This window comes from Peromyscus maniculatus, chromosome 21 (genome assembly GCF_049852395.1).
Source record: "Peromyscus maniculatus bairdii isolate BWxNUB_F1_BW_parent chromosome 21, HU_Pman_BW_mat_3.1, whole genome shotgun sequence".
Lineage (NCBI taxonomy): Eukaryota > Metazoa > Chordata > Mammalia > Rodentia > Cricetidae > Peromyscus > Peromyscus maniculatus.
The window spans coordinates 49,900,176-49,914,416 of NC_134872.1; the positions used below are offsets into that span (position 1 = coordinate 49,900,176).

At 48.3% G+C, this 14,241-nt stretch overlaps 1 protein-coding gene across 1 annotated transcript; it reads left to right on the forward strand.

Moving 5' to 3' along the window:
• The first annotated feature begins 11,750 nt into the window (after positions 1-11,750).
• Mymx (myomixer, myoblast fusion factor) lies at positions 11,751-12,658 on the forward strand. Its single transcript, XM_042266289.2, has 2 exons — positions 11,751-11,858; positions 12,246-12,658. Exon 2 carries the CDS (start codon positions 12,260-12,262, stop codon positions 12,512-12,514), a length of 255 nt encoding a protein of 84 aa, XP_042122223.2. The 5' UTR covers positions 11,751-11,858; positions 12,246-12,259; the 3' UTR covers positions 12,515-12,658.
• Positions 12,659-14,241: the final 1,583 nt, after the last annotated feature.

Genomic DNA, 14,241 nt, shown 5'->3' on the forward strand with positions numbered 1-14,241 from the left:
TAGTTCTGGCTGTCGTGGAACTCGCTCTGTAGACCAGGCTAGCCTCAAACTCACAGAGATCTGCCTGTCTCTGCCTCCCGAGTGCTGGAACTAAAGGTGTGCGCCACCACTGCAAGCAAGATTAAGTAACATTTAAAGATTAAGTTTAACATATCCTCTCCCTCTCTCTTTAGTCAAGTTCCATGTAGCCTAGGCTGGCCTCCAATTTGATCATCCTGCTTCTACCTCATGAACGTGGAGATTACAGGCGAGTACCACACTGGGTTTACGCAGTGCTAGGGGATAAACGCGGAGCTTCACGCGTGGTCAAACTGCTAGCTAGTTCCCAGCACCAGCCCCTGCTTGCTTTTCTTCTCTTAAAGAATTTCCTTCTCTGCACATAAAACTGCAAGGTGCCTATTATGGAGTATCTTGTTTAAGGGCAAGAGAAGAGGGCTAAGACACTAACATTTAGGTCAGAAGCTTTATAGGTAAGCATCATTTATTTGCAGCCTTTATTTTTATTCATTTATTTTGGTTTTTTCAAGACAGGGTTTCTCTGTGTAGCCCTGGCTGTCCTGGAACTCACTCTGTAGACCTGTCTGTCCTCGAACTCACAGAGATCCACCTGCCTCTGACTCCCAAGTGTTGGAATTAAAGGGCGAGTTATTACCCCTTTGGGGGTTGTAAGACCCTTTCACAAGGGATCGCATATCAGATATTTACATTCATAAAAGTAGCAAAATTACAGTTATGAAGCAGCAAAGAAATAACTTTATGATTGGGGGTCACCGCAACATGAGGAACTGTATTGAAGGGTTGCAGCATTAGGAAGGTTGAGAACCACTGAGCTACAAGCCAGCCCCTAGATCTGTTTTTAATTGCAGGTCCTAGCAGAAGTAGTGGTCATGCTCTGGAGTGCTCTGGAGCCCCTGGTGGAGAGAGACAAACGCATTGAGGAGTCTCAGTGCTCCCACGGCTGGCCAGAGCCCATTGGCTCTACCAAACTCTCAGTGAGGCATCTTCACTTGGCCTGTACAGTGCCCATGACCCTGCTTGACCCTTAGTGTATCCAGCCTCTTTACCCTCTCTCACAGCACCTGCATGTAACTGGCATGCAGTGAGCACACAAATGCTTGTTTGCAACACAGTGGCCTGATTAACTTGATGCTTTGCGTATGGAAGGCTATGAAGGTTTCCAAAATGCTGAGACACAGAGTTTTTTTTAGATTGACTAATAGGTTTTCTGTACCCCAATAATAGGTTTCTCCACCAACACAGTAAGCCAGGTCATGCCGGATTTAAAAAGTAAAAGGCCAGGTTTATTCTGACCAAAGCAGCTCATGGATGACTTCCTTCAGCCCCCAGAGATTGAGGCAGGGAAAGGAGCTGGAAAAAATCACGTGGCCAATCTAAAGGTGGGAACTTATATTTTTGGTTGTGAGCCTAGCCTTTAACGGCTGAGCCATCTCTCCAGCCCTGGTGGGAACTTAAATACCTTGTAGGCACAGGGTGATAAGTATCTTCCACACGCTGGGTTTGTGCTCAATTACAGCGCTTTAGGCTGCTGGCAACTTCAGGGTAGGAACAGCCACTATTGAACGCTTTTTCTGAGAGGGCGGGATTTGGAGAGGCAGGAATAGGGCTTTTTCAGCTGGAAGTTCCAGCGGAACATTGACCTTGAGGAAACAAAAGGTCAGATTAGTCTCCTCGAAGTAGCCTGCTCTCCCTGTACCCTCCCCCGCCTAAGAATTATGGGAAACACAGGTCAGGAAGTACAGGCCAGATCCACTGTTAATGTTGTTAGGGTGAGAGCCTGTGCCCTGGGAGCCCCAACAAGCTAGCCTGAGCCACCAGTAAAGACATGATTGATTAACAAAGAAAGGCTGGGTAGAGAAGAGATGTAGTCAGTGTGGCCACACACTGAAGGAGGGAAGAGGAACACAGAGACAGGTCTATGGTTATGCTCTTGGTGTGAATTTAGGTTTAAATAGAAAGTATGTTAGTTTGCTTTCTATGGCTGTGATAAACACCATGACCAAAAGTCACTTACGGAGGAGTTCATTTCATCTTACAGCTTCTAGTCCACCATGAAGGGAAGTCAGGGCAGGGCCGGGAGGCAGAGATCGAAGGCCATGGAGGAACGCTGCTTGCTGGCTCCTTCTTCAGGCTCTACAGCAGCCATGTTGCCCAGGAGTGGTACTACCCACAGTGAACTGGGCCCTCCCGTCAATCACCAATCAAGAAAATGCGCCATGGACTTGCCTACAGGTCAGTGTGACGGAGGCATTTTCTTTTTTTTTTTTTTTTTTGGTTTTTCGAGACAGGGTTTCTCTGCGTAGCTTTGTGCCTTTCCTGGAGCTCACTTGGTAGCCCAGGCTGGCCTCGAACTCACAGAGATCCGCCTGGCTCTGCCTCCCGAGTGCTGGGATTAAAGGCGTGCGCCACCACCGCCCGGCATGACGGAGGCATTTTCTTAATGGCTGTTCCCTCTTCCCAGATATGTCTACATTTGTGTCGTTATCGGAAACTAGTCAGCACAGAAGAACAAGAGGTGTGCAGAAGGGAGCGACCTGGTTAAGGTGCAACCTATCCTTGTCTCAGCTCCTTTCTTCCCTTCTGGGTGGTCTGAGGAATTGTCAGAAGTGGGTGAAACTTCTTGCGAAGGAGACAAGCCCTTCCTTTGGATAGCATCAGCGATTCCTGGGGAAATTTCAGTTGTTTGGGGTCCATTCTCTCAATAGTCTGATAGCCAAAGGGTGGGCCTCTTTAGAATATCTTCTCTCCTGCCAGGAAGATTACACCATTGTACGAGGGAGGCTCAGCCAGGAACTGGCAGGGTGTCTCCAGCAGCATTGTTTCCAGCAGGGAAAACGCTCCAGGCAGGCTGGGGGGTTCAGCAGGGAGGGTTATTCCAGGACAGCGTGGCAAAGAGGCTAAGGAGGCTGACAGAGGATTGATGCCAGGATGAAGATTCTAGGCATTCCTCGGACACTGCTGGAGTTCCTCATTGTCACTGACACAATAGCCTATTTCCTCTCTGGGTCTCCCTAGTTCAGGTACTTGAGACAGGATTGGGGAAGGAATATATCTGAAGCCATCTGGAGAAAACGCAGTGTGATATACAGTGTGGTTTCTGGTGGCTGTGGGCACAACAATCATAGATGTTAAGCTAGCCCTTGGTGGGGACTTCAGGGCTCCTCAAAGTTTGGAGGTTTCCAGAGGAAACCATCCAGGCCTGCTTTTCTTCCCCTTTGCCCTGCTGTGGTTATTAACTGACCAGGCAGATGAAGATAGTCTACAGAGACACTTGTGTCTCGCAATCTGTCAGACTACTAAAGCAGCAGCAGGCCGTAAAGAAACAAGTTTCCCCTGTGAGTTGTGAGCCTCCATGTCCGGCTTATAGCTTTCTAACTACCCTGCCTTTCTGATCTGCATCACCCAACCCAGGAACTTCTCTCCAGGAAGTCCTGCAAGATGAAACTGGTGGACTTGGGAGCAACCCTGAAGAAATAACAAAGCCCATGTCATTGAGCCTGGTACCATGTGATTGACAAAGCTCTCCCCAGAGACAATTTGGGGAAAGCGCTTTGAGCCCGACAACCAGAATCTTCTCAGCTGGTTGTGCCTCCTAGACTTAGAAACTAGCTCATAGTGCATTCCAGTGTGTGCATTTGTTTTGGGGAATGGTGGTGGTATTATTGTTTGTGGACCTTTTTAAATTTTAATTTAAATTTTATTGTATTACCCAGGCTGGTCTTGAACTCATGAACTCACTACATAGCCTCAGAAGGCCTTAAATTCTGATTCTACTGCCTTCACCTCCGGAATGCTGAGATTACAGGTTTGCATTGCTAAACCCTGGTTCTAGCTTTTCTTTGCATAAATAGAAATGCTTTGTCTGTGGGTTATGGCACAATCTCCAGACCCAGTTTCAGGAATGTGAAACTTTAAAAAAAATGTTATTTTACAAACTCATACATGTATATAGTATATCTTGATCATCTGTATCTCCAACAACTCCCACTCATCCAGACACCCTTCAACACATCCTCCTTCGTGTCACCCCGGTTTTTTGGTAACCTGTGGAGTCTAACCGCGCTGCCTGCTGCAGAGTTGGCTGATCGGTCAGCTTGGATTTGTGGGGGTCTTTCACGACATGTGAGTTCATGAGCGCGATGCGATGTCATATCCCGAGACTGCATTTCACAGTCCTCCTCCCCATCCTCCGGCTCTAACATTCTTTCTGCCTCCTCTTCTGTGACAGTCCCTGAGTTTTGAAGGGGGGAAATATAAATGTCCCACAAGGCTGAGCACTAAACTGTCACTTATTCTCAACATTTGATGAGGTATGAGTCTCTGTGTTAACTGTTGCCCACTGGGGGGGGGGTGGCGGGAGAAAGCTTCGTTGAGAGCTGCACTGATCGAGCTGCACTGATCTATGGGTATAAGCATAAGTATTTATAAGGTGACTTGAGAGCATGTCCATTTAGCAAACTAAGGATAGTAAGTTTCCCACTAGAGCCTAGGACCTCCAGAACCGTGAGCTTTTGACCAAGCCTGAATTTCCTCTTGTGGAGCAATCCTCAAATCCAAAGAGTACGTGGTTGGTTGTTCGTGTAACACTCATACCATGGGTGTGCCAATGGGCCCATCCTGCCTGGCAGGTTAGGATGCAGTGTCCACACGGCAGTAAGACCATTGATGGCTTTCCTTCCTCAGCAGCCTGCATAGTCTTCCATTCCTGTGAAAGCTAGCCAGCAGGGAAGAAGTGGGCATGTGAAAACATCTGGGGAAAGGTTCAGCTGGGGCTCAGGAGACCTGACTATGCAACCCCAAAACTTGCCTCTTTGGCATGTTGATTATTTCAACAAACTGTGGGCACAGAGGTCTCTCTCAAAAGCTGCCCTTTTGTGAACAAAACTTCCACAAAGAAAATGATTACTTGTAAAGTCTTCCATAGCAGGAAGACAGCTGTTCTAAAATAACTTTTACCACCAAGGTTTCTTTCTTCCCTTTTTTGCAGTGAGAGAAGTCCACTGCAAGGTCAGCAGTCTTCCTCCTCCTGAGACTTATCCACATAACAAGACAATTTACTCTCCACTCATCGGTGGTGTCTCAGCCTCCCCAGCTTGTCTCTGTCACCCCAGGAAGGCTCGTGCTGCTCTTCCTTTCTGTGGCTCAGGATGGTACATAGACCTCAATGCTTGCCGGCATCCTTGTTTGTTTGTTTTTCGAGACAGGGTTTTTCTGTGTAAAACTTGGTGCCTTTTCTGGAACTCACTCTGTAGCCCAGGCTGGCTTCAAACTCACAGATATCTTCCTGTCTGCCTCTCAAGTGTTGGGATTAAAGGCATGGGCCACCACCCCCTGGCACCTTTTTTCTTTTTTTTTTTTTTTTAAATTCATGGAGCTCCCATTAGTTCATACATAATTAAAATTGGTTTTCACCTATCAATCTGTTTTCAGGTCAATTTAATTCATACACTAGTCAAAGGACTTAGAAACTTCCAGGGACACAGCAACATGTTTTCTTCCCCTCAGTGCCAAGCCTTAGGCAGAATTTACTGTTCTCTGCGGCACAGTTCAGGCATAGTAAGGAGGCCAGTGCTGCCTGGAATCGAGAGTAGGACAGGCAAGACTCAGAGGCTAAGGGCTGGAAAGATGGCTCAGTGGTTCAGAGCACATCCTGCTCTTGCAGAGGAGCAAGGCTCAGTTTCCAGCATCCACATCTGTGGGTAACAGCCATCTGTGACTCCAGTTTGAGAGGATCTGATGCCCTCTTCTCGCCTCAGCAGGCATTGTATGCATGCGGCTCCTAAATATACATGTAGGCAAAACACTCATATACAGATGTTAAAAATCAATACAGAGGGGCTGGAGAGATGGCTCAGCAGTTAAAAGCACTAACTGCTCTTGCAGAGAACCTAGAATTTGGTTCCCAGCACCCACACGGTGGTTGACAACTGTCTGTAAAATTCCAGTCCCATGCCAGGTGGCAGTGGCACACGCCTTTATTCCCTGCACTCGGGAGACCAATCTCTGTGAGTTCAAGGCCAGCCTGGCCAACAGAGTGAGATCCAGGACAGGCGCCAAAACTACACAGAGAAACCCTGTCTCAAAAACAAACAAACTTCAGTCCCTGGGGATCTGATGCCTTTTTCTGGCCTCCATGAGCATGGGCATTCCTGTGGCTTACAGACCTACTTGCAGAGAAAACACCATATACATAAAATAATCATAATACATTTTTAAAAGATTTATTTATTTATTTATTTATTTACTTACTTACTTACTTACTTATTGTTTTTTCAAGACAGGCTTTCTCTGTGTAGCTTTGGAGCCTGTCCTGGAACTCACTTTGTAGACCAGGCTGGCCTGGAACTCACAGAGATCCGCCTGCTTCTGCCTCCCAAGTGCTGGGATCTCATAATACACTTTTAAAGGAAAAGAAATTATGAACATACTTACAAATCCATAAAATATATATATATATTTTTTTTTTTTTTTTTTTTTTTTTGGTTTTTTTGAGACAGGGTTTCTCTGTGTAGCTTTGCGCCTTTCCTGGAGCTCACTTGGTAGCCCAGGCTGGCCTCGAACTCACAGAGATCCGCCTGGCTCTGCCTCCCGAGTGCTGGGATTAAAGGCGTGCGCCACCACCGCCCGGCCATAAAATATATTTTTTAAAGAATTAGAAACTAAATCAGGAAGTCAAGGGAGGTCACATTACCCAGGGCCCTTGAGGGTGATAGCTAGACCCTTTGGGGTTTTTTTTTTTTGTGGTGTTTGTTTTTATTTACGTTTTGGTTTGCCTGGTTCAAAGCTGCAAGTGAAACCTGGGGTCTCAAATCTTGCAGGTGAGAGGCCTGTTACTGAGCTGCACATCCTGAAATCCTGAAACCATGGACTTCATTGTTAAGACTTTAACTTGTCCTAAAGATGAGGTGGAACCCTGGGCAGCTGGAAGAGAAGCAGGGCAGATTCAATTCATATTTTACAAAGGCTGTTTGGGTCACAAAAGATAAACAGGAACATCAGTCTCATGGGTACTGCGGTAATCCTAGAGAGAACGGACAGAAGCCCGTGTGAGGGTGGTTCCAGTAGCATCGGGGGCTGGCACAGGCTAGATAAAATCATCAGCAATAGCGGGGTGAGGACGCTCGCTCTTCCTTGTCTGTAGACACTTGAGGAGTTCCCTTAATCCTCTAGGCCCCAGAGTCCAGAGACTTCCACTCAGGGAAAGCCTTTGACACAGAGAGAGTTTCAGGACAAATCAGTGTGAAGCAGAGCTGGAGTTTATCAATTTTATCAAGTTTATCAAGGGCATTTTCAGCAGATTGAAGAACAGGGAAAAAGTGAGACCTAAGTGTGGGTATGATTTTCCCAAAGGAGGTCACACACACACACACACACACACACACACACACACACACACACACACACACTTTTGGTGGATTTTAAAGCTATTTAAGTCCTTACAAAGAATTTAAATGAAATCACAGGACAGTTCCTGAAATATTCAGGAAAGATCAGATAAGATAAAACCCTGGATCAGGATTGGGGATACAGCTCACTCGGTAGAGTGAATCCCTGAGTTGATCCCAACCTCCACATAAACCAGGGTTTGAATAGGAATGTCCCCATAGACTCATATGTTTGAATGCTTGGCCTATAGAGAGCGACACAATTAAGAGGTGTGGCCTTGTTGGAGTGGGTGTGGCTTTGTTGGAGGAAGTGTGTCACTGTGGAGGCAGGCTTTGAGGTCTCAATATGCTCAGGCCATGTCCAATGTGACAGTTCACTTCCTGTTGCCTGTGGATCAAGATGTAGAACTCTCAGCTCCTTCTCCAGCACCACATCTGCTTACACACTGCCATGCTTCTCACCATGACGATAATGGATTAAACCTCTGAAACCGTAAAACACCCCAATTAAATGTTTTCTTTATAAGAGTTGCTGTGGTCATGGTGTCTCTTCACAGCAATAGAAACCCTAACGAAGACAAAGATCAACCTGGACTATGTAAGATCCTGTCTGGAAAACAACATAAAAATCTCATTAGCACACGGGATGTAGGAGGTTAGGGTAGCTTTGCTGTGAACAAATGTGAATAGTGTTGTTTGTGAGACCCCCACAAATTATCTGGGAGAAAAATGAGGCCCTAACCATATGAACTAGGGCATTGTTTGTTTTATTGCTACTTCAACATTTTTTGTTTGAAAATATGTCTATATAGGTGAAATATTGTCCCTGTATTGGCAGCCCTCACAGGAAGTGTTAATTATGCTGGGATGACTGCTTTTCTGCAGACGAGAGGCTTTAACTGGATTCTACATTAAGAGAATGTATCCTCATGTTCCCGTAATTTTCTCTGTCTTTTTATCCCACCTCAAACTCTCTACCATTGAGCTACATCCTCAGCTCCAGATTTTTTTTTTTTTTTTTTTTTTTTGAGACAAGGTTTCATAAAGTCCAGATTGACCTCAAACTCTATGGAGCCGAGGACAGCCTTGAACTGTTCATCCTCTTGTCTCTACCTCCCAAAGGCTGGAATTATAAGTAGAAGCCACCATGCCTTGCTCACAAGTTCCTTTTTTTTTTTAAAGATCTGATTTGATTTTCCCCCCTCAAGACAGGGTTTCTCTGTGTAGCACTGGGTAGCATTCACTGGCTGTCCTGGAACCTACTCTGTAGACCAGACTGGCTTTGAATTTAGAGATCAGCCTGCCTCTGCCTCCTGAGTGCTGGGATTGAAGGTGTGCACCACCACTCTCCATCAATTTTTTTTTTTAAAGCTGAATCTGTGGTGGCACATGTTTTTAATCCCAGCACTTGGGAGACAGAGGCAGGCCTCTGTGAATCAGTCTGGTCTACACAGTGAGTTCCAGAACAGCTAGGGCCATGTAGAGATTTTTATTTTTATTTTTTTACACAAATTCTGTGTGTGTGTGTGTGTGTGTGTGTGTGTGTGTGTGTGTGTGTGTGTGTGATTGTGAGTGCAATGCCAGTGGAAGCCAGAAGATGTTGGATCTCTTGAAGCTGGAGTTATGCTGCTTTCGAGAGCTGAACTCAAGTCCTCTGGAGGAGCTACATGTGCTTTTAACTGCTGAACTGCCCCGCCATCCTCCCCAATTCCATTTTGAAAGTAAAGCCATGTAGATTTACTAATGAGTGGAAACAGCATCAGGAATCTAGGAAAACAACCCAAATCACTCGAAAAATGCAAATTCCAGTTACAGAAGATAGGGAGATCTAAGGAAAGGGCAGGCCTGCTTATTCATCCAGTGTGACGGAGCAGGGTACTCTGATCCTTGACCTCAGGGCCCTCACTTTTGAAGTAGCTGTGACTGTTGCTTCCCTGCAACAGGTGGAGGTGAGAAATTGATCATGAACTCAAGACTCACCTGCTTTTGCTGGGTAACCACGCAGCGCAGCGGCAGGCTGATGGGGTGGGATGTATGGGAGGGAGGTGAGGGCCAGCTGATGGGGTGGGATGTATGGGAGGGAGGTGAGGGCCGGGAAAGGTGTGAGGAGGTAGGGAGGGCGGGGCAAACTTGTGACTACTGAACCTCATCACAGTAAGCAGGAGAGGAGCTGGGTGCCTGTCAATCTACATTCCTGCCGCTTTCCAGGTTTCCCTTCTTAACCCCTCCATTTCCCCCTAATTTTTCCGAGACAGGGTTTCTCTGTGCAGCCCTGGCTGTCCTGGAACTCACTTTGTAGACCAGGCTGGCCTCGAACCTGGAGATCACCTGCCTCTGCCTCTGGAGTGCTGGGACTAAAGGTGTGTGCCACCACCGCCGGCCTCTTCTTAATCTTTAACATTTTCCTCCTCCAGGGGTTTTGATGCTGATGAGGACAGCTAATAATGGCAGATGACAAGTGATCATATTCCCACATCTTTGAAGCTCGAAAACCTTCATGGCTACTGTATTATTCTGGGTTCTCTAGAAGAACAGAACCAATGGGATGGCTATATCAAAATTAGAGATTTTTTAAAAAATTGTATTTTTTTTCCATGATCATTGACTGGTGTTTTGCTTGCGTGCATATCTGTGTGAGGGTGCCGGATCCCCTGGAACTGGAGTTACAGACAGTTGTGAGCTGCCACGTGGGGGCTGGGAATTGAACCTGGATCCTCTGAAGAGCAGCCAATGTTCTTAACCCCTGAGCCATCTCTCCAGCCCCCAAACTAAAGAATTTTAAATTAATTAGGGGCACGAGAGACGCCAATCCAGCAGAAGTCGGATCATTTTCCTTCTGCCATGCCCTTTTGATCTGGACTGCTTCCAGAAGCTGCTGCCCACCACAGGGCGGTTCTCCCTGCTTCAAGTGAGGCAGTCAGCACGTTTTTTCAGGAGAGGCCCCCTACTTTGGTGATTTTCACTTGTGGCAAGTTGACATTAAACCAACCACGACAGCCTCTCTCCACTGAATCCAGCCTTGAGTTACAGGTGCTTTCTGAAGAATGAAATTCTTATTTGTTAAGATTGTTTATTTGTGTATTTTATGTATGAGTGCTCTGTCTTCATGCACACCAGAAGAAGGAATCTGATCCCATTGGAGATGGTTGTAAGCCACCCTGTGGATGCTGGGAATTGAACTCAGGACCTCTGGTGCAGTCAAGTGCTTTTTTGTTTGTTTGTTTTGTTTTTGTTTTTTGTCTTTTTTAGAGACAGGGTTTCTCTGTGTAACAGTCCTGGCTGTCCTGGAACTCACTCTGTAGACCAGGCTGGCCTTGAACTCACAGAGATCCGCCTGCCTCTGCATTCCAAGCACTGGGATTAAAGGCATGGGCCACCACCCCCCGGCTCAGTCAAGTGCTCTTCTGCTGAGCCATTTCTCCAGCCCCAAAGTTGAAATTCTTTTTTTTTTTTTTTATTTATTTATATATTATGTATACAATGTTCTGCCTACCTATTGCTTGCAGGTCAGAAGAGGGCACCAGATCTCATGGATGGCTGTGAGCCACCATGCGGTTGCTGGGAATTGAACTCAGGACCTCTGGAAGAGTGGCCAGTGCTCTTAACTCTGAGCCATCTCTCCAGCCCAGAGAATGAAATTCTTAAAAACAAAAAATACAAAACCAAATAAAATTTGTACCATACACCCAACCAGATATCCAGATATAACTGGAACTATATATGTGTGTATGCATGTATGTGTGTATATATATGTATGGATGCATGGAGATATATATGTATGTATGTACGTATGTATATACACACACACACATATATATAGAATCTTGTTTAGTCTAAGGCAGTGGAATGACCGGAGACAGTCTTGAACTGCATGTCCCTCCTTCTGTCCTTCAGTGGGCATGCCACCCAGCTGTATGGAACTGTGCTCAGCTGTGACAGAAGCTGTGTGTCCCATCCTCTGCCCCCAAAGACGGCCTATCAGAGACCCTGCAGGCCCTGGCTGGCTTAGCCGCTGGAGTAGCATAGACCGGGGTTAGGAAATGTGTCTGCACACAGCTTTACTGCATCTCAGTCATCAACCACATGCCGTCCTCTTCTCTGATTCCTCCAGTTCTTCCTCCACTTCCAGAGGCAACACAACGAAGTGACTGGAGCCCAGAAGAGTCCGCATGCTTCAGGTCACACGGTCCACCTCTGAGGTCTGTCCTCCCGAGGGGACATGCCTGCCTGTGTTCCTTCCTCCTCCTCCTCAGACTGGAAGAGGGAGCAGCTGGGCTCCATGCGCCAGGTGCCAGCACACAGCTGTTGCCGCACTGTACCCCTCCACACCCAAGTGAGCTGAGCTGGGTGGAGGCTGAGGGGGTGGGGCTACCTTGTGCTCTCCAGTGATGCCGCATGCACAGCCACAGCAGGCAAAGGCGTCTTGAAATCGACTCCGAGCAGCAGTTCTGACTGGTGAGAGCCGCCACTGACTGGTTCGAGGTGGTAGATGGGAGGGCAATGGAGTGCAGGCCTCGGGTCAGAGTGTGCGGAGGGGGAGAGGAATTAAAGGAAGTGGGTACTGGGCAGCTGTGGTGCCAGCGGAGGCCAGAACAGCAGTCTGGAGCCTCAGCTCCCCCCACTCCTGGGCCCAGTTCCCATCTGGGCTAACAGTGACTGAACCCCCTGAGCCAGCTGTCTGTAGGAGAAAGGCTTCACCGGAGCAAACCTAACCCACGAGTCAGTGGAGGTGGCGGGGGGCGCTAGGGAACCAGAGGTGTAAGCAGAAGGGAGGACTCTGGTCCACCCGTGGGCTTTGCCAGGTGAGGTGGGTGGAGTCTGGAGCCTGGGTTCCCTTCGCAGGTCCAGGCTCTGCCATGCCCGCTCCGCTTCTGCCGATGCTGCTCCGATCGCTGCTGTCCCGCCTGTTGCTGCCCATTGCCCACCTGGCCCGCCAGCACCTCCTGCCGCTGCTGCGCCGACTGGCCCGTCGACTGAGCTCCCAAGACATGAGAGAGGCTTTGCTGGGCTGTCTGCTGTTTGTCCTCAGCCAGCAACAGCCACCGGATGCTAGAGAGACCTCCAGAGTGGACCACTCCCAGAGGAAGGAGAGACTGGGCCCCCAGAAGTGAGGCCGTGGGTCGTGGAAGCAGCAATGTCCATCAAAGTACTTTGTGGAGTGGGCTAGTCCAGGCATCTGCACTGACCGCAGAAGGCCTGGTGGGAGAAGACCGACCGATCGGAAAGCTCCCACTTCCCTAGGATCCAGCAGACCACAGATACGGTGTTCTTTCCTCCTCTCCGAAGCTCCGCCAATGACCTCTGGCCTCCAGGGTAGAGCTGCAAATGAGGGCTTCAAGGTCAGTTAAGAGACAAGGTTAAACTGAGACAAAAGACAACTGAGCTAAGAGGTGGTATTTAAATCCAAACTGTCCAGTCTTCCAGACTTAAAATTTACCTTAAAATAATAGGACCTTGGCTCCCTTTCGAGACAGAGCTCAGCGTGCAGCCCGGGCCAATAAACAATGGTGGATTATGTTGCTGTTGTTTGTGAGATTGGATTTTGTGTCTACCAGGCAGGCCTCAGACCGCCGAGGATGATCTTAAACTCCTGCCTTACCTCATTACAGGTACACACCCACATCCAAGTCCAGCTTGTGTGGCACTGGGGACCGAACCCAGAACTTTGCATGCTAGGCAAGCACTCTACCGTTTGAGCTCCATCTCCAGCCCGGTGCTGGATGACTGGGGTGCTTCTGAAAGTCTCCCCATCCCTGCTCGTGCCTTTCGACCACGGTTTATCTGTGAGAGGCCGGGAGGGAGAGGGAGGGAAGCCACTGGCAAGACTTCCTCTGGAGAACTTGTTCCATCTGTCTCTCGGTCTTCACAAGCTACAAGTTGCCTGTAGCTGACTTCGTTCAGATCCTCCCACGGAGGCCCAGGAGTGGCTTAGATCTGCCTTACAGGAAGGCTAGCGGGCTGGCAGGGAAGGAAAGTTGATAGGAGCAAGCTTTGGAGACAGCTCAGCTAGAGGTGCTGGGAAAAGGGAGGTGGGCCAGTGGGCGGTGGGAAGGGAGGTAGGGGCGTGCATGCCTTTGACCGAGGTCACACCACCCTCCAAGAAATAGGAAGTCACCTAAAAATTTCACATCATAGGGCTGGAGAGAGGACTCAGCAGTTGAGAGCACTGGCTGCTGCTCTTCCAGAGGACCTGGGTTCAATTCCCAGCAACCACGTGGCCCCTCACAACTCTCTATAACCCTAGTTCCACAGTCTCTTCTGGCCTCCAAGGACACGGACCTGGTGCACAGACACACACCCAGGCAAAACACCCGTACACATAAAATAATAAGTTTAAAAACTGACTTTATTTCTCGCTCCCCGGTAGAGGCCCTGAGAACCTCTGTGTGGTGTGTGTGTGTGTGTGTGTGTGTGTGTGTGTGTGTGTGTGTGTGTGTGTGTATGCATGCGTGGGTGAGCATTGTGTAGTAAGATCCCCTGGATAATTCGATTATGATTCCCACACAGTAGTCCTTCTAGGAATGTCTTGGGCTGTAAGTTAAAGGGGGTACAGTGTGGAATACAGGCCTCTGTCGCGATCCCCAATCAAGTTGGGGATTCCCCTACAGGTTCCTTTAGAAACTTGAGGCTGGGCAAGGAGCGTTGTCTGAGCTGATCAGCAACTCCCCGCTCCCACCTTACCTCCCAGGCCCTGCCGCCCAGCTTTTCCCTCCTCCTGGGGCCCAGCTGCTTCCTACAGAGTCCTCAGAAACTAGAGCACGCGCGACCTGTGGGGACAAGCGGATTAAAGGCAGTCCCACCTTCCCTAACTCGTCCCTTCTCAACCCCGCGGCCCCTC

Coding starts and splice junctions, on each gene's coding strand:
- Mymx (XM_042266289.2), top strand. CDS start 12,260: ATGCCCGCTCCGCTTCTGCCGATGCTGCTCCGATCGCTGCTGTCCCGC.